Genomic DNA, 24,578 nt, shown 5'->3' with positions numbered 1-24,578 from the left:
TTGAACCGGGACAGCATTCACGTTGGCCGGATGCTGTAACCACTATACGTTTGGTGTTCTGACTCATTTATATGCATACCCATAGTACATAGCTACATTAACATATGCCTCACCGCTTCACTTACGACACAGGCATCCATTCTCCTGCTGGGAAAAATGCGGTACTACATGTTACACATTCCCTATTCCCTACTGCTCTGGACCCAAGCTGCATATTTAATCACTGCAGGGATATTCAGAACACATACAGGTCTTTAAATGTCAGGGTGTTCATGTGATGATCTGGGTTTAGGCTTGTCCGCCTAGTGAATGGAACTGCCCTGACCGTGTTCAAATGTCAGACAAAGCACAAAGCACATGGACAGGGTTTGTCCATTTTAAACATTTTGTCTGTGTTTACAGACACAGGTGTTTGGGCACCTGTCAGCAGCTTATGATGTTGGCAATACATAATATGGGTGGGGGTGGTTACAATACATAATCCACGGTGAGTGGTGTTCCCATTCACATTTGACTATTTCCTGTATTCATTCTTACGAGGGTTATTATTTTGCACATGACTTAACTATGAATTAACTACAGGTATGCAGTAGTACAATCAACATATGTGACGGTTTGTTACAGTATAAATGTACGGACCTCTGTAATACTGGGGACTACCCCACATCCTTCCCAACATTTCATGCTTATGTACATAATATTATTCTGTGAACTTTTGAAGTTTGTGAGAACAGTAATTACATCTGTCCCTATTTGTCCACCCATCCTTTTAGGCTTTGTCCAGATTTTGTTGCTGTAATAGGTTGAGAGGTGGTGTCAGTATGTGATTGAGATGAATATATACTGTCGATAATTCATTGGGGAGTAGGGTTACCACTTGTTCCTCTTTGTGAGGGGAGGTCCCACTTTGGACAGTTGTGTCCTGCGATGACACCTAAGACATGGCAAATGTCCTGTGATTTTAAGACAATATTATATTTCTTCTTTTCTTTACTAGTTGCATGATACAGGTATTTTGTATCTGGTACACATAACTATTATTTGGGATAGCATAAGCTATTCAAATGCTATGGAATAAGCTTTTATCTTGGCATACAAGTGTAATTCTGTCCTTTGCACTGGCCGGGGGTATGTTTTAGCCTGCAAATTCTCACATTTCTACAAGGGATGTCCCACCTTGGCCATCTGAACAGGCGGCAACCCTAGTGGGGTGACCTGCATGGTGGACAGCTGTTCCACCCTGCGTAGTATGTTTTGCATGTCTGTGTAGAAACTGAACAGTACCATGACTACACATACATGTTTTGTCCAGATGTGTACAGTACTGGACACCATGGCATGTAAACAACTCTGAGGTTTCAACAGGTTACTTATCCCACGTGGGATGTACACACGTTTTGCCGAAACATGAACACGCGGGCATTTGGATTTACGTAACTGTGATGGTATGTTTACAAACGTGGGATACATATTTGCAATCCTGACACTGCCTAGGACGATACTTCCTACTACATATGGGGAATACTCGCTATGTGTAGGTGTACGGCTGCGCAAGGCTGGTAGCTGGATTTGGTGGACATTCGGACATGGGTGCGGGTTATGTGCTATACAGGGGTTGTTGCATATTGCATTTGCATGCATGGGTTCTGCTTTTGGATATCCAGTTCCGCATATAGCATCCTATGTGTATGTGACGGTTATGTTCCTGTTCATGTGTATAGCACATTTTAATATACATATGTTTGTGTGTGTTTGGTATACAATTTGGACTGTCAGGTTTCTTTACGGTTGTTATATAGCCACAACTGCCCAGCTGTGTACTATCACTACCACTGTGGGACTGCTGGTGACCATGCCCATGGGGCTAGACATGTGTATTGGTGGCGCGCTGACATGATGCGCTTCACTTCCACGGGGTATAACTACTGGCAGTGCAGTACACTACGGACACACGATTTTAAATATCATTTGTTCCATGGACGGAAACTCATATTGTGTTGCGTGCATTTCTGTTTGGTTCTCCATTTTGTGTGGCCGGGACCTGTCTTGCATGCTTTGCATACGTTTCATTATCCATGGACACTGATAGGTGCGATTACTATTGCAGGCAGGCTATAATATTCAGCAGTTTAGGTTGCTCATCGCCAGCCGACATTGACACGCCTCCGGGCACAGCTTAGTAATGCCCCATGCACTCGCGCACGTGTCCTATGCACGTGGATGTGGTGGCGGCGCACCTTCATTAATATGCATATGGCACTACTACACCATTTATACGCCGCAAGGCCGGCGCAGGCCTTACACTGGCCTTGCGCTGAGCTTCATGAATCCGGGGGTAAATGTTACACACAGTCCAGGAGCACTGTTTGGTTAAGTGACCTGCTCGGAATGACACAGAAAAAATAATGGAAAGTGAGAGAATCTAACCTTGAACAACAGGGAACATCTCTTTAACAACCTCCTTCCTACCTTCAGTCTTCTGTACTAACTGCCAAACTAAAGTCAGATTATTAGAGTTAGTCTTAAAAACTATGCAGCATGGTCATAGAGTGTATGACTTACAGGGAACATGAGATGCCTTTAAGAAGATATTTAAAGGCATATTTCTTAGCTGCCAGTATAAAAACTGAAGTGATTCAGATACCCAAGACGACCTTATCAAAGTTAACAAATATTTCAGGATGCAAGATACAGGATTGCATCATAATGGTACAGCTTCATATTAAAGATATTAGCAAAGCAAACAAATTCATATTATAGCTGATATATTTTTTCAAACTACATAATTAATTTTGTTTTGATATACATATTCGATATTCTTAACACAACTAATGAGGTATGTTTATTTGTCGGTATACTATGGTATGAATTACAAAAGCCAAATCAATCATTTAGGAGTGGACAGAAAACTGAAAGTGTGAGAATAATACTATATTACTTGCAACTCATACTTTTTTCCCTTAATGGAAACAAATGTGTGTGCTTGTCCAATAGACAATTAATGAGGAAACAAAACTGCCACAATTTGTTTATTCTCCCTAAGCAGTGGCAGGCATTCTGAACTTAAACATCACACAGCAATATAATACTCATCAATTTCATTAAGCACAATTAATCATATTACTTATAATTATTGAAATAATTTCCCTCATAGCTACAGCCAATATAAATAAGCAAAACAAATAAGTGTTCAAAAGTGAGCTCTGTGGAATAATTTCGGTATTCCAGAGAGTTACTAGAGTGTTACCAGTCCTGAACAAGAAAGACAGATTAGCAGTAGAATTTATGATCCAGTTTATAATATAAGGATTAATATTACGTGGTTTTGTCTGACTGATGATGAGGATGATAATGTTATGTGTGATGCTTATTAACCCTTTAGATAGGCAGATGTTAAGCAGCAGTGAAACCTAAGTGAGGTGCACCCAGTGCTTCTACATAGAACTAAAGTAGGTTTATCATGACCTCAGATCTCTCAAGAAACTTAAATGGTGCAACTTTCAAGATATATATATATATATATATATATATATAGAGAGAGAGAGAGAGAGAGAGAGAGAGTTGTAAACAACTTGCTTATCATACTAGTTCGGCTATTAGGCCTATATTATCCAGAATTGCTATAGCTACGTGCCTTAATAATCCTCCAAACTCAGTCTGAAGTATGTTTTGGAGCAGTGTGGCCAAGATGTTAGACAAAGTGATAACACATTTTCCTAACAAATACCCCTAAAATTACATCTATAACAACTGCATTACTGGTTTTAATATCTTGCAGTACTCTCGCCAGCTCTCATGGAAGCATAGGGCAGAAATAATGTTTTTTTTTTTTTGTTTTTTTTTTTGAGTTTAGTTAACATAATTGGAATCTGAACACTACTTACCAAATACTTCAATAAAGGTAGCTGCAAAATCACATTATCTTGCAAAAAGGTTTACCCTTAAAATCCAGTTGGACGTGTACTGCATTGATCATGCTGCTATTTTTGGTATTGCTAAATTGAGGTATTTATTTGGGTCATATGAGGTGGTGGCAAGTCCCCTTTCATATCTACATTTGCTTAAATATATTGTCTTGGTGAGATCTTTAGTAGCTCCGTTTCATTTTGCTTTCATACCTTATGTATGGTATGTTTCACATAATCCTACAAATGACGTTTTAAAATACACTGTACATCACCAATCAGTTCTGGGGTATTAAGTTAGGATCAGAGTTCTTCACTAGACCTTGCAAACTGGAAATCAAAATGTTTCTGGAGGTAATCTGATTGAAATCATTCTCAAAGAACTTCTTTATAGTCCTGTCCAAAAATGGGTTCTACATGGCATGGTTAAGGCATTTCATATGCCTAGATGACTGGAGTTGCTAAGACGGGAGATAACTGATTCAAACCATGTGTACCAAATTTTGATATTAGTTTAGGGTAATCATAAATTCCAAGAACTGTTCATCAAAAGCTCAATGTGACCAATTTCTGTTTAAATCAGTCTGCAGGGAATTTAAATCCCCTGGCAAGATGTGATAGTTCAGCAAGAAATAGGGACTCCAAAATGGCCATTTCCAATAAAAACCTTTTATTGTCGACACCACAAGCGCTTTCACAAACTAGGCTGCTTCTTCAGGTAATGTCTATCAAACTAAAAAATTCAGTTTAAATACCATATACTACCTCCCTTGATTAATCATGTGATATCAAGGCACTCAAATTATTTAAACAAAGTCTCATAAGAGCATATGCATAGCACCTAAGTACAGAAATCATAATACATTCATAAAAATGCATATATAACAAATATATATATATATATATATGTATATATATATATATATATATATATAGATAGATATAGATAGATATATATATATATATATATATATATATATATATATACAATAATACAAAGGTAAAAACATTTAACGTCTTGGGTTCCTGGATTTCAGTTTAGGATTTATAGGGATCACATCACTGAGTCCTTGCCCACTATCACCTCTCAGTCTAATAATCCACTTAGACTCAAGTTGCATAGTACTATTCCTGATGTCACATTCTCTTAATGTCTCATGCACCCTCCCTATAACCAAAAACTTTAAAGTATGCTCAGTACCACGGGCAATGACATGTTTTGCAAGGGCATTAGTTTTATTCCCTTTGCTAATATGATACAGACATTCCTTTATTCTTTCTCTAAGCATTCTATCCGTCTTGCCTATGTACAATTTTGAACACAATAAACAGTGAGCCAAGTAAACAACATGGGGGTGCTACAAGTGGCAAAAACTTTGAACCTATATATTCTGTCTTGGTCAGGGTGTGTGAAAGTAGAACTGCTATCAATGTAAGTGCATACACTGCAAGTGCCATATGCTAAAGTGGCATTATTACTATATTTATGTTTGTTCCTTGAATAACATAAGGTCCTTTTTAAGGATTTCATGTTCCTAAATACAAACCTGGGGGTAGGCTATATCACTCTTGAAATATCTTTGTCTGTCATTGACTTTCCAGTGTTTTTAATAACATTCATGTACATGGAAACATTACTAGAATAATGTAATGGTATCCTCACTTTACACTATTTGTTCCTATTATACATAACTCTGTCTGATGCAGGTTTTGAAAAATAAGGTTTAGCTGTAGTCTCCCTCAAGCTTTTAACCCTCTCTACATTTTCAACTCATTCTCTGTCATTATAACCTCTCATCCTTAAACAATGCTGTGTAGTTTCTACCTGCTCTTGAAACTCCTTTTCATGTACATTTAACCAGGAGGCTCTAAAAACTTGATGCTTAACCACGTTACTAAAAATGTGGGTGGGGTACATACTATGACTATACAAAATATGGTTGACATGGCATGGTTACTTCTACAATTTAGTAAAAATGGAGTCATTCCCATCCACTTCAACAGCAACATCAAGAAATGTCATACTGTATGCTGATGCATTCATAGAAAAACATAAATAATTAGTTGTAATACTTCTGACAGAAATCCCACTTCAACCAGATCCTATGGAAATGGTGCATGATACAGTGTAAAAATAGGGTGTTACACATTTTAACATTTTGTAACACATTGCTAGGATCTGTGTTCCACGCTGACCTCTTAAGAGGTTGAGACCTATGTTTCTATTATTACATTAAGTAGAAATTATAAGTTGTTGAGGGTTCAACCTATATCATTTAGGTCTCAGCTGAATAGTATGTTATGGTATGAATGCAATCATAGATTGTCCTACTATCATTTGCCTTCAATGCAGCTTCCTTTATACCCTTTAGCAACAAGTGAAAGAGGGTTTTGCAGCATAATGGTTAAGGTCTTCTCATCATTGGTACAAGGTACAGGGACCGAGTCTGATCTAGGCTTATTAACAAGGCTTAAAATGGTCCTTCTGGGCAGTCAGCCTTGTATAAACCTATAGGGGCAATTTTGATGGCTACTTAGGACCCACAGCTCCAAAGGCCCTCCATGACAGCTAAAAAGTAATGTCATCTTAATTTTTTTGGGTGTGTTTATAACGCTGAATCATTTTAGTTAATGTGCAGACTAGTTGGGGAAAACTCTTGTTTATTTTTAATATTAAGATAGTATTAAATGTGAGACATGGTAAGCATTTATATATCTGTACTTGTAGTGCCCACCATTTACACATTTGGAGCATTTTATGTATTTATTTATTTTGAAGTAAAAATGTTTCTTTGCTTAAAAAACTCAAACAATATTATTCCAAGTGACCAGAACACTGGAAATAGTCACTAATAGATTTAATAAAAATGTACAAATTGTTTAAACACTTTCATCACTGAATGCATAAAACTTCCTCGGAACAAGACAAACATAAAGCCCCTTTAATATTAAACAGTACTGCAGAGAACTGTGGGCTGTGTGGACATTCGGCTTGAAAATAAAATACGTTTTTTTTTTTTGTTTTTTTTTTGCGGCCAGATATAGTATTGCAATAAGAATTACAGTCACTAAAGAAGGGGGCTGCATGCTGGTTGTAGATAAAAGAAGCATGCCTTATGCTTGAAAGATAAGTATTCTTTTGAACCCTGGCAGGAAACCATCTATTGACAGGTGATGTCTCAATGCTGAGTTTTCAGCTCATGTCAAAAATGCTCCAAGATGGTACATTTCCCTTGGGAGATTAATTAAATAATATATCCCAAATTAGATAACTTATTAGAGTAAGTCAGCATGCTATACAAATAAAAACATATGTGTTCCACTCATACAAAGTCCATATTCACATAAATGACACAAGAGCAGAATTTGGATCAGTGCAAACAGCAGTTTCTAGCTGGAAAGTTGCTGTTTAGGTTTGCTCCAGTTCTAATTCTCACTGCTTTGATTGTCATAAGAACAATGTTTCCTTGTCAGTATATGTATTTACTTCTATGGCTACCTTGTCCATTGTATCTTGTTATTCCTTCATATTCCAAGGGAGAGTATTACTGTGGAACAGAGTTCTGGAGACTTGCTGGTGGCTGTGGTATGACTATTTACTTCTCTTTTAAGGTTATTGTATCAGCTGCTCAGTCTTTGATCACATTTGGATTATTTAATTTTTACTGCCTTTCCTTGTTCCGTTGGTTGTTTTATGTTATTACTTCTTTTTGAACAATTTCTTTGTCTTTTTTGACATATTTTTAGTTATGTAGCTTTTGATGCATATTGTTTTGATTTACAACTGCTATAGGGGCAGGTCACTAAATAAGGCAGGCTGTGGATGAAAGTATACGGTGTTGGCTCAGTTTCAAGTCTGACTTCATTTGTATAAAATTAGTTAAATTGTTTACTCTCTGGCTACTGTTTGTATCTGAAAGTTGAAACTGTTCCTGACTTCCTTATGTTATTTGTCTGCACCTCATAAAATCTGTGAATGAAGCAACCTAATCTCTTGTTGTTTGCTCATTGTAAACTCTGGCTTTTCAGGGCTACTGTGCATTTGTGTGAAGCATGTTGGGATATTAATTCTCTGGTGATGGTTTATGTAAAGAGAAAGTAGAAATTCAGTGATTTTACAAAATGTACCTGACTGCTTCATATGTTTGGTCTGAAATCATAAAATGTGTGTTTTTCTGGCAGATTATTGAGGACTGCAGTCGGCAAATGATGACAGATGTTTGACTTTTCAGACTCCATATCCTTCAAAAAATGCATGCCAATGCAAAATCTGTTATTCTAGTAATTTATACATATCAGCAATGTTTAAAATCCGTCCCTGATTTTTATTCTTTTTCCATCACTATTTCTTGACTTTGTCCCTTGAATGTGTGCCCAGAGTTTGAGCTGAGGCAGATGAGATGTACAGCACAAAGTGCTTATAACTGTTGGGTAGGGTCGGTGGCTGTTTGTGGATGAAAGCAACCTACCCATCAATTGTTTGCTCACTTAACTATCAAGCTTTGTGGAACTAAAGTGCATTTGCGTGAAATAAGTTGGAATACTTTTGCATGATGTTTATGTGAAAAAGTTGAAATTACGTAGCTCTCAGTTGTCCCTGGTTTTGCATCATATGTTTAGTCTTTTCTAATATCTTCTAAATGATTGAGGGTTGTAGTCACAAAATAATGACAAAGTTGACTTTTACATTTCATATATTTCATTAAAAGCATAGCAATGGAAAAGCTGTTTTTCTAGCACTTTTTTAAGTATATAAGAGAAATCTGTCTTTGACTCTGGACCTTTGTCCCTCATTATTTTTCTTGTCCTTGATTCTTGAAGTAAGTGATTAAGAGGTATTTTATTATACACACAATACATCAGCCATGAAAAAAGTTCAAAAATGACAAATCCACAACCAGATAATCCAGAATGCTTCTTTATTCACAGATTCGCACTAGAAAATCTGTGAATAAAGAAGCGTTGTGGATTATCTGGTTGTGGACTTGTCATTTTTGGTATTTTTATCATAATCTGATGGGGTGTATACAGCAAAGGCTTGACAACTGCTGGGTGGGAATGGGGGGCTATGTGTGGATGAAACAAGAGGTTGTTTGTTAAATTTAAATAGTGTGGCTTTGCAAGACAAATTTGCATTTGTGCGAAATAAGTTAGAATACTTGAGTTACTGGGTGTTTGTATGAAACAAACTTGAAATACATTGTCTCCATAATTGCTTATTTATGTCTATCAAAATTAGGCACCCAAAATCTTCACAATCAACAGTATTGATATAATTGCTAGGTATGGGGGCCGTCTGTGGATGTGAATGGCTGTCTCTGGCTGTCATAATCAAGTTAAATAGTTATAAATCTAGATTTGCAGGACTAGTATGCATTAGTGTAAGGCAAGTTGGAGTATGTTACCGTGAACATTTTGTATCACATCCAGACATTTGTGGTGTACACATTCAAGTGCCTGTAACTGATGGCTATGGAAAATGATGAATAATAATGACAGCAGTTAGAATAGTCTTAAATCAGAAAAGCGAATCATCAAGAAAATAGGTATTTATACTTATTGGAGGCATGGTTTGAAAACTACCCAAGGCCTAAGATACACCCAATCCACCACTGTTAATAATTAATCAGATAAACAAAACTATGGGTTGAACACTGCTGATTCTTGGGATCAGGTTTTGTAAGCTTCACATGGTAGAATCTCAAGTTGTCAAAACATCTGACTGATAAAAGGTGTAAGCTATAGGGTCTGTTGGTTTCTCCTGCAGTATTTTGCTCCAAATTAGGAGAATGTCCCTAGGCTCTACATCTTCACAAAATGTAATTGTCTTCAAACAGAAAAACAAAAAACATCTATATCATTCTCTAATATCATTAATACAGGGTTAGGGTACAGGTTATGTCATATATTCACTGCCTTGTGTTTGGCTATTCAGACTTCATCCTTATGGCTAAACTTCAGCAATCTTCAGTGTATGTGGCATCATAAACAAAGCTGCAGTTATAAGGGAGATGAGGAGATATGTCTACCCAACCACACAGTGCATTCCATTTAGTTGACATTTGCCCCAAGTCTGTACTGTAGATGTTCCAAATTTCTGGCTGCACTGGTCAAAATTCACTTCAATCCAAGCAAGTTTCAGAAACCTAAATAAACTTGGCAGTTTTCCAGAGATTTCAATAGTATGTTAATGTCCATGCACATTGTCTTTGCAGTCCCTTAGAACCTGTTATAGACAATCAAATTATATATTTTGTCCTCCTATCTAGTCAACTTCTTTGACTTTTTTTTAACCCTGACCCAGTATAACTCAATTGTTTCCAATCAAGTTTTGATTCTTTGGAGAGCAAACCTGAGTGGAAAATAATCACATTTCAAAGTTCCTGTAAGACAAAAAACTGTATTCATTTTTTTAATTATTAGTATTCCTTCAGTAAATGTGGAACCTGGACACAACAAACTCTAAAACAGACTATTCTTACCTAAATTGGACAGTACTTGCTGTGGCTGGAAAAATTATATCAAACAAGTGGAAGACTTCTACTGAACCAAAATTTAAAGACATTCTTATTCTTATAAAGGACACAGCAACCAAAGAAACTACATTAAAAGAAAGAAAGAAGAATTTATCCCAGCACATTGAAGAACAATCCTTGGTTGAAGGTATTGGCCCTCATTGATAAATTTTCTTCAGCTAATTAAACATCACAGTTTGTTTTACATTTTCATACTTTTTTCTTGATTCAAATTTATTATTTTGATCTCAGGCTTACTGTAAATATTGTAAATAGTTATATTTTAATTTGTTCCTTATAATATGATTTAGCCAACTTTTTTATTATATTACATGTCAAACCTTGATATAGTCTATATTCATTTTTTAAAAGAACAATAAAATATTTTAAGAAATAAGATTGCGTCAGTAAATATTTGATAATTTAATATGAGTGGTTTCATCAACCCTTTTTGCTTGGTTGAAATTAGAGGAGTGATAATCATCATTAATTTTTCAGGACACACATTGTCTTTTGCATAAGAGGGGAAGATGATTTGAAATGACTGGCTGGATTCCTGTGATTAGACATCATTAATGGATTTTTTTTAAAAAATACTGTTCTGGTGTTTGGTTCCCAAGAAGTGGTTTTGCATTCTGAATTTAGTTGTGTCTTTCGGCTTTTCCCGGTTAGGGGTCGCCACAGCAGAACTCCAGTCCGCTAATGATTGGCAGTAGATTTTTACGTACCAAGTTGCCGGCCCTGACGTACAACCTTCAATGAAGGTATGCCCATTCACGCTTGTCTCCACACAGAAGATGCTCTAGCTGAAAATTGAACAGGACAGCATCTTACTGTGAGGCAACAATGTTAGTAATGGACAAAATTTGCCTGGGCAACTCACACATGGCTCATGCAGTATACATTACTCTTTGCACAACTGTTGAATTGCCTTGCATTTCACTGAAATGCTTAGGTAATTCCATAATGATCCACAGTTTCTGACGTGGAATGTTTCCTGTGCCAATATTTTAGATGGGTGGCAAACTTAATTGCATGTACCCTACTAGACCTTTTACCTGTAGCCTGAATTCAGGGATTTGAAAACTTTTGCTTTAGTGCCCCCACACCCCTTTCAACTGTAGTACAATGTCTGAAAAGAGAAGTAACGTTTGACTTTGGCATAACTCAGAATTATCTCATATGTACATGATTCATAGGAATGCATATCAGCCTTAGCAAGAGCTGGACTTAAATGGTAAAATATTTTTATTAAACACCTAGAATGATTCAGAGATAATACTCAGGTTTAGTAAAGAAGCTTTTTTTGGGTCAATCTCTGTCAGTTTGTGAAGGAAAGAAATGCATTTGAAAGTGTGTGTCTGACACACACACACCAACCCTATCACACACAGACACAAATATATATAGATAGATATTATGTAGTATTGATGAGACTGGAATATTAGTATAGGTTACCACTGATTAGGAAGATAACTAATACTGCATCGTGTGTGTGTGTATGGGTATATGAACATGTATGCATGTGTGTGTGTGTGTGTGTGTGTGTGTGTGTGTGTGTGTGTGTGTGTGTGTGTGTGTGTGTGTGTGTGTGTGTGTGTGTGTGTGTGTGTGTGTGTGTGTGTGTGTGTGTGTGTGTGTGTGTGTGTGTGTGTGTGTGTGTATAAGTGTGTACCTTTATGTAAGTGAATTCATTCTATTTTAGTTTGAACTAATTTTGTGTAAATTTTCTGTTTCATAACAATTCTCGGTAAGAATTTGGAAGACATCACATTTTATTTTTATTTTATTTATTTTATTTTATATTTTTTGACCAGGCTAGTCCAACTGGATATATGTCCATTTTCAGTAGAAGCCCAGGGAGAAAAGCTCCACATGCAAACATTAGTAAGAACAGGTACAAATTAAGCCTATATGATAGTATATACATCAAAGCACATTAGATATTAATTACAAAAACAGAAGACAAGAATTAAAAAGATGAGTTCATGCAGCTGGTTTCCAAAATAATATATACATTAGAACAGTACCAACTTTAGTAAGGGCCCTTGAAAATGGCATGCATTTCAACTAGAAATTAATTTTTTTATCTTATGCACCATAATATGCATTAGTAATTCTGTGTATTAATTAACCTGCAATCATTACCATGGTTTGGATTGTTGCTTTCTGAACAAAAGGAATAACAGAAAAATTTGCAGTAGCCATTGGTTGTATGTACATATGTTGTCACCATGGTCATCAACCCCTTTTTCCCATTTTTACATGGGGTCAGAGTATCTCATCGACATTAGCTCATTAACTCATATGTGGTGTGGAATGTCACACCTCTAACAGCCTACATGTATCCTTGCATTCTGAAGACGAAGCATAAGATAAACAAATGCAAATAATTTGTGAAAAACAGCTATTAAAATATACAAATAGCAATGTTTTCAGTAGGAAGTATTCTTTACAATGATAATAGTACATTCATGGTATTTCCATAAATATGATAGCTTATTAATAATTCGCACAAATCCAGAATTATATTTCTTGATAAAATATCACAAATAAATTGTCACATCTTGGAAACTCTACAACCTAGAAATATATTTTTAGACCAATTTGGTTAACCAGCTATAAGCTTTTGTATGACAGCAAGACATTCCTCTCTGAGTGCATGCTTACTGAGATATTTACAGAAATGTAAAAACATATGTTTAATTGTACGCTTATCGATAGATTGTGATATTTAGAGAAATATGAAAACATTTGCTTAATTGCATACTTATCAATATAAATAACAGTAAGTATCTCTCACAATGTGCAACCTACACTGAAAATATCAAAGACAAGTTTTCTTCAGCAAAATCTGAGGTTTCACCCAATGCCATGCAATATTTTGTAAGTCACTTTTTTTTAATTTTAAGTACATATGGGAATATTACTTATTTCATAGTTACTGATAAGCAACTAGTAATATCTCCAGTGTAGTGTGATATAAATGGACATTAACAATGAATTTTCATGTCTCCTGCCATAGTATGTAACGCCATACCTCAGTGGCATGTAAGTTTCACAGTTATGAAAACGTGATCATAAATATGAAAATATGAATAATAAATGGCAAATAATGATTAATTTATCCACAGTAGGGCATTCTAGATTAGCACTCTCAGTGTCATTCTTTTTCAATAAATCCTTGCCTTTTCTAATGCTCCTATTATTAGTTGGTAAGTCACTTATGCAAAGAAGCCAGAGCAAAAAATGTCTGGATGCCATAAGGTGCTATGGGTGTGAACTGGAAGAATACAAAAAGATGCTATGGGGTTTAGTGAGTTAATCAATGTGACCAAATCACCTAGACCCAATGTAATTGCATTAAATGAAACGCGGTGATATATATGCATGCAGTTAAAAGTCAGCTGAACAAATATCGCTAATACATTATTTAAGACATGCTACTCTAGTGAGTCAATAATGTGGTATGTAGGAAGTTAAAATAAAACAATATATAGATATTTTGTTAAATAATGTAATCTATAATATAACCCAGTTTTAGTCCACACCCTTATTTAATACCAGCATACTGTGCACATTTTTAACCCCTTTTCAGTCTGAATTAATCCCTAGAAGTATTTATGTAACATAATATAAGATGAAATACATCCTGAGGAGCCATTAACATCCCCGGTGGCCTGCAGTATAAAGGTCCTGTGGTTGCAATGCAGTATTCTGCTTTGCATTAATAAATTAGCCACAATGAAGAAAGGCCTCTTAATTGGGGGTTGGTATGATGGTTAGGGTGTTAACCTCACAAACACAGTGTACAAGGCTTAATTCTCGTCTTTGGAAGGAAAATTTGCTAGGCTTAAAATATCTCACAAGGGCAGCTAGCCTAGTACTTACCTATGAACTTAGTAATGGGCTAATTTGCAAATTAATGAATTACAGTTAACTACTGCAAAGCACAGATCAGTACTTACATAGTAGTTAAATGTTGTTGATAGCTGCATTGCAAAGAAAGAGGCATCCCCTCACACAGTCTCTAACAAAAAATACACAAACTCAAACCACACACACACACACACACAGACACACACACACACACACACACACACACACACACACACACACACACACACACACACACACACACACACACACAAAGCACAGACCTCATACCTGTCCATGAGTTGTATGCACATCCCACGTCTCATTTTCCTGCCATACTATATCACAGAAAATTACAGTTGAACATTATGCCAGTCATTAGAATTGGATATCATAACCTGTCGCCTGGTATCTTGTCATCTACCAATCCCCATGTTGTTAATGTGCCATTCAGGCATGATCAATATGTAGCTTTGGTATCTAGTGTTTCCTCACCCCGACCCTTGTACTTGTAAAGTGATGTTATGGCAAAAGCAGGTAGAGTTATCCCTGGTGTACAGATTCTCATACTACCACTGATTCTGACATATGTGGCCCTGGAGTCCATTGGTTTCCCTGGCTCAAATAAGGTTGCCGGTGTTATTAATTCACATAGGGTATGTACAGGTATGACAGCATCCACCATCATGTCCTACCAGACATACATTCACACCATTTATACACACATACACACACACATGCACATGCCCCCCTTCCCATGATTGCACTCAGGAACACACTCACTCATACACACATGTGCTTAACCCCTCACTAACCACCCCTTGTGACTTCCCTGCCAGATACTCACACATATTCTCACACATGCAACCCCCTCACATACACTCATTTATACAAACTCTACCCTACCACTAAAATCCCCAGTACTTACCTCTACTGTGATGGACAAACACAGAGGCTTATGAATATAACCTAAATACTTAGATATTGTTACAACCATTTCATGTTACTTACAAATATTCCATTTGTTAAACATTGTGTTATTTTTTTTTCATCTTTCTTTTTTGTTTGCAGAATAAACAAACTTGGATCAGGAAATGACTTTGAGAGCTTCTTTCAACGAATTGGCATTACAGCTGGCCGGGCTCGCTACACAAAAAACAGGGTAAAAAAAAACTTGCTCATTTCATCAGATAAGAAAGGTCCACTGTTCTGTGATCCTATTTTCTGAAAGTGACTGAAACAGACAACAAAAAAAAAAAAAAAAACAGACAAAAAAGAAAAAAAAAACACTCTACTTGGAAATACTTATTGAAAACAGTGATTAGCATGTCTTTTGGTTAAGTTCTTGTGACACTAAAAAGTGGTACTTAATCATCTTATGGCAAAATAAAAAAAAGGCAGTTGGAACACTGAACCACTATTAAAAATAGAAAGCAAGATCTCTGTTACTTTTTACAAACTGTTTTGCTATGTTAAATGGGTTTAACATAACGAGACAGCTTTAAAAAATAGCAACGGAGTCTCCGTTGCTTTCTTTAAAGCTGTCTCACCATGTTAAACCCATTTAACATAGTGAGACAACACTTAAACAAAAGTGTAAAGTTAATTGTCTTATAAGACCAAAATAGAATTTACAATTAGACTAGAATGACTGCAAATAATAATAAAATGACCAGGCCAGAGTATACGTGGAATATGATGCTGCATTAAAGTACTTTTTAAGTCAAGTGCCTGGTCATTTTACTATTATTATAATTTACACTTGGGTCTGAACATGTTGGACTACATCATACCTAATGCAGAATATTATAACTGTGTCTCAGATCATAATCAGGTTGTTATAAGTTTGAAACATGGATATGAACATTTTCACCTTGACAGCAAGCCTGAGAGGAGAATCTTGACATATATTTCAAGAACCCGTAACTATTGGGCTACAATCTCAGAGAACCAGTCATAATGCTTGTATATGTAGAAATTTACCTGCTCCCATGTACTATTAAACTTAAAGGAGCAAGTGTACTAGCACTAAGTATTTTACAGAACTGTCACAGAATACCAGACAGCTGTGGAAGGGCAGCAAGGAGGCATTATACAATGCCATTATTTAAGAAAAGTAATTATTTTTTTTCTTAAATAATGTCATTGTATAATAGCAATAGCCCACTTCTGGGTGTGGGTAATGCTGGATTTACCCACGGTTGGCGTGGTTTGGTCACAAGGGCGAAGCACAAAAAACCTGGACAAACAATGCCAATAATGGGGGAATACAAATTCAGGTCTCAATTCTCACTCACCATGGCTGTCAACTCTTAGCACAAAAAACCTGGACAAACAACAAAGCCAATATGGGGGAAAACAAATTCTTTTCACTTCTCACCATAGGCTTAGCTCTCAACTCTTAGCACAAAAAATCTAGACAAAGCTCAGAAATGCTGGTGGCTAGGGACTTTAGACGCTTTTTACCCTGTACCAAATGTACAGGGCTTGAGCCTGAATACCTGTAGCCACCAGGTGTATTATATGGGGGCATTTTCACACACACACACACACACACACACACACACACACACACACACACACACACACACACACACACACACACACACCTTGAGTCCAAACCTGTTACTTCACTTGAGTTCCCAATTCCATTCCCGGACCAGCTGCAGAAATAAATCCAATCTCGCTCTTGAAACAAAATAAATCCAATCTCACTGTCCTGCTTGCGAGTGCATTGCCCCAGACATAAAATCCAAAACGCTAATGTTTCCCACTCGCATTTGTAGCCGGAAATGATGATGTGAGCTCAAGGAGCTCAATTCCAACTGGCTGATAGCCCTGACTTGACAGTGCGATATTTGAAAGAAATAAAGAAAAAATCGGAAATGAAGGGGTGCCACTCGGGAATCTTGGCACCCCTTCATTTGGACCCCAAAACTCAGTAAAAACCAAGTAATTCATTATGGTTGAGAGATCTGCCATAGCCTTACATATGAGACTCATCAGGCTAATGGAGCGATAATTCCCAGGACCTGTAGTCAATCCCCTTTATGGAGAGGGATGACTGTAGCAGTAAGCCATTTGGTAGGGACAAAGCCTGAGGTGAGGCTGTGATTGAAGAGGGTACACTGAATTTAAAGTGAATCCATGCACCTGAGCATGACATCATCCCACAGAGTAGGGTAGGCACAAAAAAGTACCGCACAATGCTGAGATATGGAATGTGTTGGTGTCTTACTATGCCAGAAGTGGCAATGAGAGAATCTTATTGCGTATCCCTGATGTAGCAGAAACCTACCAAAGGAGAGTGTAACTTGCTGCACAGCGCTCAATTTCTTGCGAATCAAAGACAAATCCAGAAATAATCAGGTACACTTTTAAAAATATTAGTACATTAACCAAAAAAATTGACAGAATAAGAAAAAGTGAATTAGCATGCATTTTTTTAAATAAATGAAGCTTATAACTCAAATTATTATCATTATTGATTGTGTAATTTACATTTTGTCAAAGTTATCAGTTTTAGGAGGGATTAGGAGGGACAAAGTAAAATGTTGAGTCAAAATAAGGGATGCCCTTGAAAATCAAGGAGAGTTGAAAGGCACGAGGAGTCTGACTAGAGTTTTCAACTGCTACATCCCCATCTGCAAGGCATAACATGTACTGCAGGCAGTGAAACTACCTGCAGTACCCTAGCTGTAATACAGGAAGATATGCATGGCCAATGGGCCATTGTGTGCAAGACTGCCACCTCTAGGATGGATGGAAGAGTGTTATAGTCTCATGATCTATGCCTTTGGATATGTGTTTTCATATGTACTGTAGAAGCTATTTGCCATTCCTTTTCACAGTGTCATGATAGGCAATTGCAAAAAGGAGAGGCCAGCTAATGCATATCAGAGCCATATTTAAGTTATGTGTTTGTGCAAGAGGCACACCAATGTGTTAAATGAACACTGTACTTCGCTCACACGTATTTTATCTCATTTCTGTGATGCATGCCATTCCTAGATGATACAAAGATATATCTTTTGTTCATGCGTTTTCCTAGATCTGCAGTATTTTGCCTCTGCCCTGTATTTCCTGCTACAGTACTTCAAGTTTCACATATCCTCTGCTTAGCTGTATCACTGATAGCTTAATTTCCATAAATACACCCTATTGTTATTCTTGACAGTGTTTTGTAAAGGATATACAAACACTGGCATGAGTCAGTATATAAAGGCAATCATTATCAAATATTACTTTCTTTTTCCATTGTTAAATATTGTTGGTTAATATTTCCATGTTTGCTTTGGCTTCTGCTATACAGTTTTCAGGCTGTATAAATAGCTGCATTAATATAAAATATCCTACATTACTCATGGCTGTAGAACCTGTGCTATGGGATTTAGAAACGTCAGGCTTTAATTCTGCAGTATATATGACATTGCCAACTGCTGATCCCACAATATTATTAATGCCAAAGTATAATGAGTTGGCTGGAATTATATCAGATTCTGGATGTAACATTCACACTTCCTAGCAATTTATGCTGTTCTGTAGCCAGCATTTCCCAGGACACATGATGAATAGAGAGAAGCTGGACATTTCAGCTATGTATACTGAAAGTCGTACTGCAATATAAGTAGAACTCTTAGCCAGAATGCAAGACATGTTGTGATTCAATGCAGGATATGATCTCCTGGGGGCACGATTAAGAAAGGCACATGGTGCACTGTGGGTGGACATTCACTCACTGAAGAGGATACAGGCTGACTGTTGATTTGATATACGATATAATCTCACTGATGCAAGAAAGAAAAAGAAGTTGAGCAAGTAGTTCTGGCAACATCAGCAGTTACAAGAATGTGTGTGTGTGTGTGTGTGTGTGTGTGTGTGTGTGTGTGTGTGTGTGTGTGTGTGTGTGTGTGTGTGTGTGTGTGTGTGTGTGCGCGCTTTGGGGAGATTGGCAATGATCTGCACTATATGTGTATGACAGCACTGAACTAAATAGCTTATTGGAGCTATTAGTTATGTACTTCATAATTTGATCACAATAAGACATCTTAAGTGCGCACAATCAGTATATTGCTGGATACATTTATTTGTGTGTGTGTGTTCACATCTGAGTTTCTATATATGTGAGATACACTGTATTTCCCTTTTTCTGCATCTGTTTAAATGCATATATGTAAGTGTACATGTGTGTGTGTGTGTGTGTGTGTGTGTGTGTGTGTGTGTGTGTGTGTGTGTGTGTGTGTGTGTGTGTGTGTGTGTGTGTGTGTGTGTGTGTGTGTGTGTGTGTGTGTGTGTGTGTGTGTGTGTGTGTGTCTCTATGTGCACCTGTAGATGTTATTAAATAATTCCAAACCCAAGTAAGGGAGAAGATAAGCACAGTTCAATAAAATCGACCAGTTTAATAACAAAAAATTGTGAGCGCTTTTGCAATGATCAGCATTGCTTCATCAGACAAAGACAAATAAGATAAAAACAATTTAAATACATACTTAAAACAACCAATGAGAAGGAAAAAAGTTCCTGCCATACCACCAATAAACAACTAATCAGTGGTTAAAGATGCAGCTCACATATACAGACAAATGCAAAAGACAAAGACCAAAGAATACTGACAATAGCTCTCATTTCAATTTCTTAGACTTTAACGCTGGTTTAAGGGGAATGGAATCATTCAAACCTAGCCCCTAACCTAAGAATCCACTGGAGTTCCACACATTCAGTTTGGTTCACACGGTCTCCCAACCTATGATTTATATCCCGAGCATGAAGTACACGGAACAAAAATACATGCTGCTCACTTGTTGACATAGTATGTTTAGCTAAAGCACTATAATCCAGCCCCCTCCTAGTGCAGTATACATGATCCCTTATATGGTCCTTAAGGCAATGATTCATTTTGCCTACATAAAAATGGAAGCACAACCTGCAGTCAGCTACATATATCACATTCAATGTGTTACAATCTGTGCTGGCCCTTAATTGCCATAGGTGCCCTGTCTCAAGATGTTTAAAAAACCTAGATTCATCTATATATGCACAGTACGCACAATTGCCACACTTCCAAGTGCCATATAAAACACCATCCCTCTCCCTTACTGCTCTCGGATAACAAAGTTGTTTCAAATTCTTCCTGTTTTTATGGACAAAGTGAGGTTGTAAGCCTACCAATTCAGTTGTTTTATCATCCACCAAAAGGATATGCCAATTCTCTCAAATAATGTCCTTAAACGTATTTATATTATGCATAAATAAGGTATGTTTAAGTGTAATATGTGTCGATTTTGTAAATACATGGTCACTGGGTCCACCTTTGTTGTAGGTGAGAGGAAAATTAGCATTAGGTATAAAACTGATTGTCAAACTAAACAGGTGGTTTATTTGGCTAAGTGTACACATTGTCTGGCATTCTACATCGGTAAGACCGATAGGAGGTTGTGGGAACACGTCTATGAACATCAGTATTGTATAAGCAGAAACAAATATGAAAATGCTTTGGCAAGACATATTAGGGACCACCCCTATCATGAATTCAAGTTTAGAGGGATAGATTTGGTCTCTATGGATGTCCATCTTCTTTGTTACTTGAAAGACTAGAGTTGCTTTGGCAGCTTTGCCTGGATGCTTGTCATTATACAGGCTTAAATGATTTAATATCTATTTTATGCATTTTAAAATTAAAACGTTTATCCAGATAAGTTAGGAAATATATAGACTTATTGTTAGAAATTATATTTGTGATGTTTAGTTATGTCTATACATTAGCATTTATACAATTTTAATATGTATTGAGTGTATACATATTTAAGAAAATTATTTTTAATTTTTTAACTTTTTTATCTCTAAACTTGCATATGTATATTTTCTGTTGTATATTAAGCAGTATTCTAAATCAGTATTAATTCATCCTGGGGGAAGGGTTTTTAGTGTGTTATCTAACCAATTGAATGTTTGTATTTTGTGCACATGCACTATTTAAACGTGATTTACTATTGTGTTGTTATATCTGATGAGGTCTCACTACTAGAAGAGATGAAAAGCGGTTAATTTTATGTTTATTTGCTTAATTAAATACATCTTTTATCCTTGAAGACGTAGTTCGGCTTGTTTCAGTAATCACAAAGCAATAAGCGTTTAGTCCACAAGATAAACTGTCCCCGGGATTCATGAACCTTGTGCCAGGCGCACGCATAGCGTAGGCGTTACAATGCCAAATATGGCCGCCGAGCAATTCAGGTACGATCCAATCCCACGTGCACTACCGGCGTGCGCCGGATCTGTGCAGCCCCTGGCATAGGTATGCTAAACACCCCATGTGCGGTGTTGCACCATGCAAATGAAGGCATATAGCGATTCACGAAGTGGCGCAGGCGTAGCATAAGCCCACAGCAATGTAAACCAAAAAAAAATGGTTTACATTTTCCCAAACAGAACATAGGAGTAACGGAAGAGTGTCAGACCCAGGTGTCACACTGTTACCATATGCCAATGGCGAAATACACAGAGAATGTCAAAAGAAAACATGCACAACATGTAAATAACAACTTAAATGGCATGTCCACAGCAACTCACATCAGAACCCTAGGACATGTTTGCAGAAGGTGCAATACAATGAAATAATATAACAATGTTATAAAACAGCAGCGTAATACACAGCAGGGTCACAGCATAATACACCATGGTATGCATGGAACGCCACAATCATGGTGCAAGGGTTGCCAAGGACTCGCGGCAGTGTTCGGCGTGGTAACTATGAATTAGTAGTCAATGCCATGCAAATGAGGCAGATAATACTGAATCGCAAATCCCCCGCCGGCGTAAGGCTGTACCAAACGGCACAGCAGTAATACACTGAGGAGTGGCTTAGAGGGGATACATGTCATCTGCAGAGGGGTGTGCCACCGTAGCAGGAAGCACATTGGAGCACAGCAAACCTAGGCTGTACATCGCAAATCACAGCTGCAGGACCGGGGTGTGGGGTAATAGTTCAGCTGAGAGCACACAATGCGTGCAGAAGTGCATGTGCACGAGGATGACTACATTCCCTTAACCTAGTCATGTGACGCTCGCCCCGCAAACAACATCGGAAACAGGAAGGTGATAAGAATATGAGGAAATGTGGAAGAAGTGTAATTGGAGTACTAATGAGCAATCAACACTAATCAACCCACGAAGGCCAATCGGCGGCAGCTGACAACTCTGCATGCAGAAACCTGCAAAACGGGATAGGGGAGGCATATGAATGCAAAGAAAGTAGGGGAGGTAGCAGATTGCAAAGATAGAAGACCTGACACAGCAGAGCAAAGCAGACAGGCAGCACAATGGTGGCAGCACACAAAACGCATGATATGCCATGTCCCAGAAAGTACACATGACAGTGCTCTGCAGGATGCATGCCAGAAAATAGTAGGTGCAATGTGCAGAAATAGTAAGGGAAGGACGAAAGGTAATCCATGGCAGGCAAGAGTAATGCAACACCAAAGGCAACAGCGTTGTAGTTCCATCGGTAAAACACAGAAGATAACCCCCAGATACGGCCCCACAAACACACCCTATGACATCATCGGTGTGCACAGCACAATAGTATAAAGTGTGAATGCACACAACACACAGCCATGTATTCCCAAACGCCGCACCATAGGTGTAAACACACGGGTAACTTTTAAAATGTACATGTTGGGTGCTGCCGTGGCTGTGATCCATCAGCATGTGTTAGAGACAGACGGTGTTGGGGAGGAGGGTGCCGACAACCACCATAGGCCTCGGAGGAGAAGGAGAGTGTTCAGACCAAGGGTAACCTACCAGGGGCTACAAGACCTGGAGATAGTAGAGCGTTACAGGGTGGACAGGGACACGTTACAGCAAATAGTGGAGCTGTGCCGGCCACGCCTGAGAACAAGAAACAACAGAGGGGAACCCATCCCAGTGGACACAAAGGTATGTGTAAGCTTGCGAATACTGGCCACAGGTACCTTTCAAAGGCCAACTGGGGATATAATTGGGCATCTCACAGGCATCAGCATCCAGGGTACTACACCAGTTCCTGGATGCCATGTTACCACATGCCAATGAGCATATATACTTCCCCAGATCTCAGGAGGATTTGGCTAGCAATATGCGCCACTTCCACTGTGTGGCACAATACCCAGAGGTACTGGGTGCGATAGACTGTACGCACATACAAATCAAGTCACCACCTGGCGAGCAGGGTAGATGCTACATAAACCGCAAGGGATACCCCTCCGTCAATTGCCAGGTCATGTGCAATGCTCAGGGCATTATCATGGATGTGTGTGCTGGCAGCCCTGGAAGCTACCATGACTCCCATATCTGGCATGCCTCAAAGCTGTACCAGGTATTTGCCAGGGGGGACATCCCACAAGGCCATCTCGTGGGGGATGCTTGCTATGCACTGGAGCCGTGGATGATGACTCCCATCAGAAATGCACACACACACATGCAAGAACGCCATAATGAGGCACACGCACAAACCAGAATAATCATAGAGCGTGTGTTCGGGATGCTGAAATCATGGTTCTGGTGCTTGGATACATCTGGTGGAGCCTTGCAGTACTCTCCAGGCACATGTGCCCACATATTCATAGTATGTGCCATGCTACATAATATGATCCTGTGGAAGCAGCTGCTGCAGGGACATAACGGTGAAGGGCCACAAAGCCCACCACAACTGCCAAGGCCAGTCCAGGCACAGAGGGTTCCAGACCAGGAACACACTGTGCCAGCCCCAGTAGGCAGACGGAGGCATACCCAATATGCCTACGCCTTGGCAAAGAGGGAACGTATAGCACATACTCTGACAGCATAGGCCCCATGGACTGACACCTCCCTACCTGCACACACAGTGAAATGGACGGCACACAAACATGACCACCTGTAAAGTGTACTGTATGGGTGGCCTCATGTGTGACTCCAACATAGGCAGCCCCCAAACACTGTACATCCAACAGCCAGTGGAGCATGTAACACCAACACCTGAACAGTACGCGGGTCCGACAGCATACGGCGTTGCTGTATGCCTGCCACGTTCGCTGCAAGATGTATACATATAAATATATATGTATATATATGTGTACATATATATATGTAGATAGATATAATTATATATATATAGAAATATATGTACACATATACATATATATACTACAGTTAAGACAGGGAATTAGAGGGATATAAGGTGACTGAGATGTAACCCACGATATCTGTACATAGTATACATAGTGAAACGACAACCTGAACATCCAGGAGGTTCAACATAAGAGGATAC

General features: G+C 38.1%; 1 protein-coding gene across 1 annotated transcript in view; it reads left to right on the top strand.

The window, feature by feature from the left end:
- LOC122802543 (glutamate carboxypeptidase 2-like) overlaps positions 1–24,578 on the top strand; it is a 1,225,297-nt gene that overhangs the window by 930,628 nt on the left and 270,091 nt on the right. Inside the window, exon 15 of the mRNA XM_044072203.1 lies at positions 15,368–15,458. Coding sequence (XP_043928138.1) covers positions 15,368–15,458 — 91 coding nt within the window. The remainder of the gene's footprint in view (positions 1–15,367; positions 15,459–24,578) is intronic.

This window comes from Protopterus annectens, chromosome 5.part0 (assembly GCF_019279795.1).
Source record: "Protopterus annectens isolate FY-2018-M chromosome 5.part0, PAN1.0, whole genome shotgun sequence".
Taxonomy (NCBI): domain Eukaryota; kingdom Metazoa; phylum Chordata; order Ceratodontiformes; family Protopteridae; genus Protopterus; species Protopterus annectens.
Note: the sequence above shows the minus strand (reverse complement) of the source record. Positions and strands in the feature narration are given on the sequence as shown.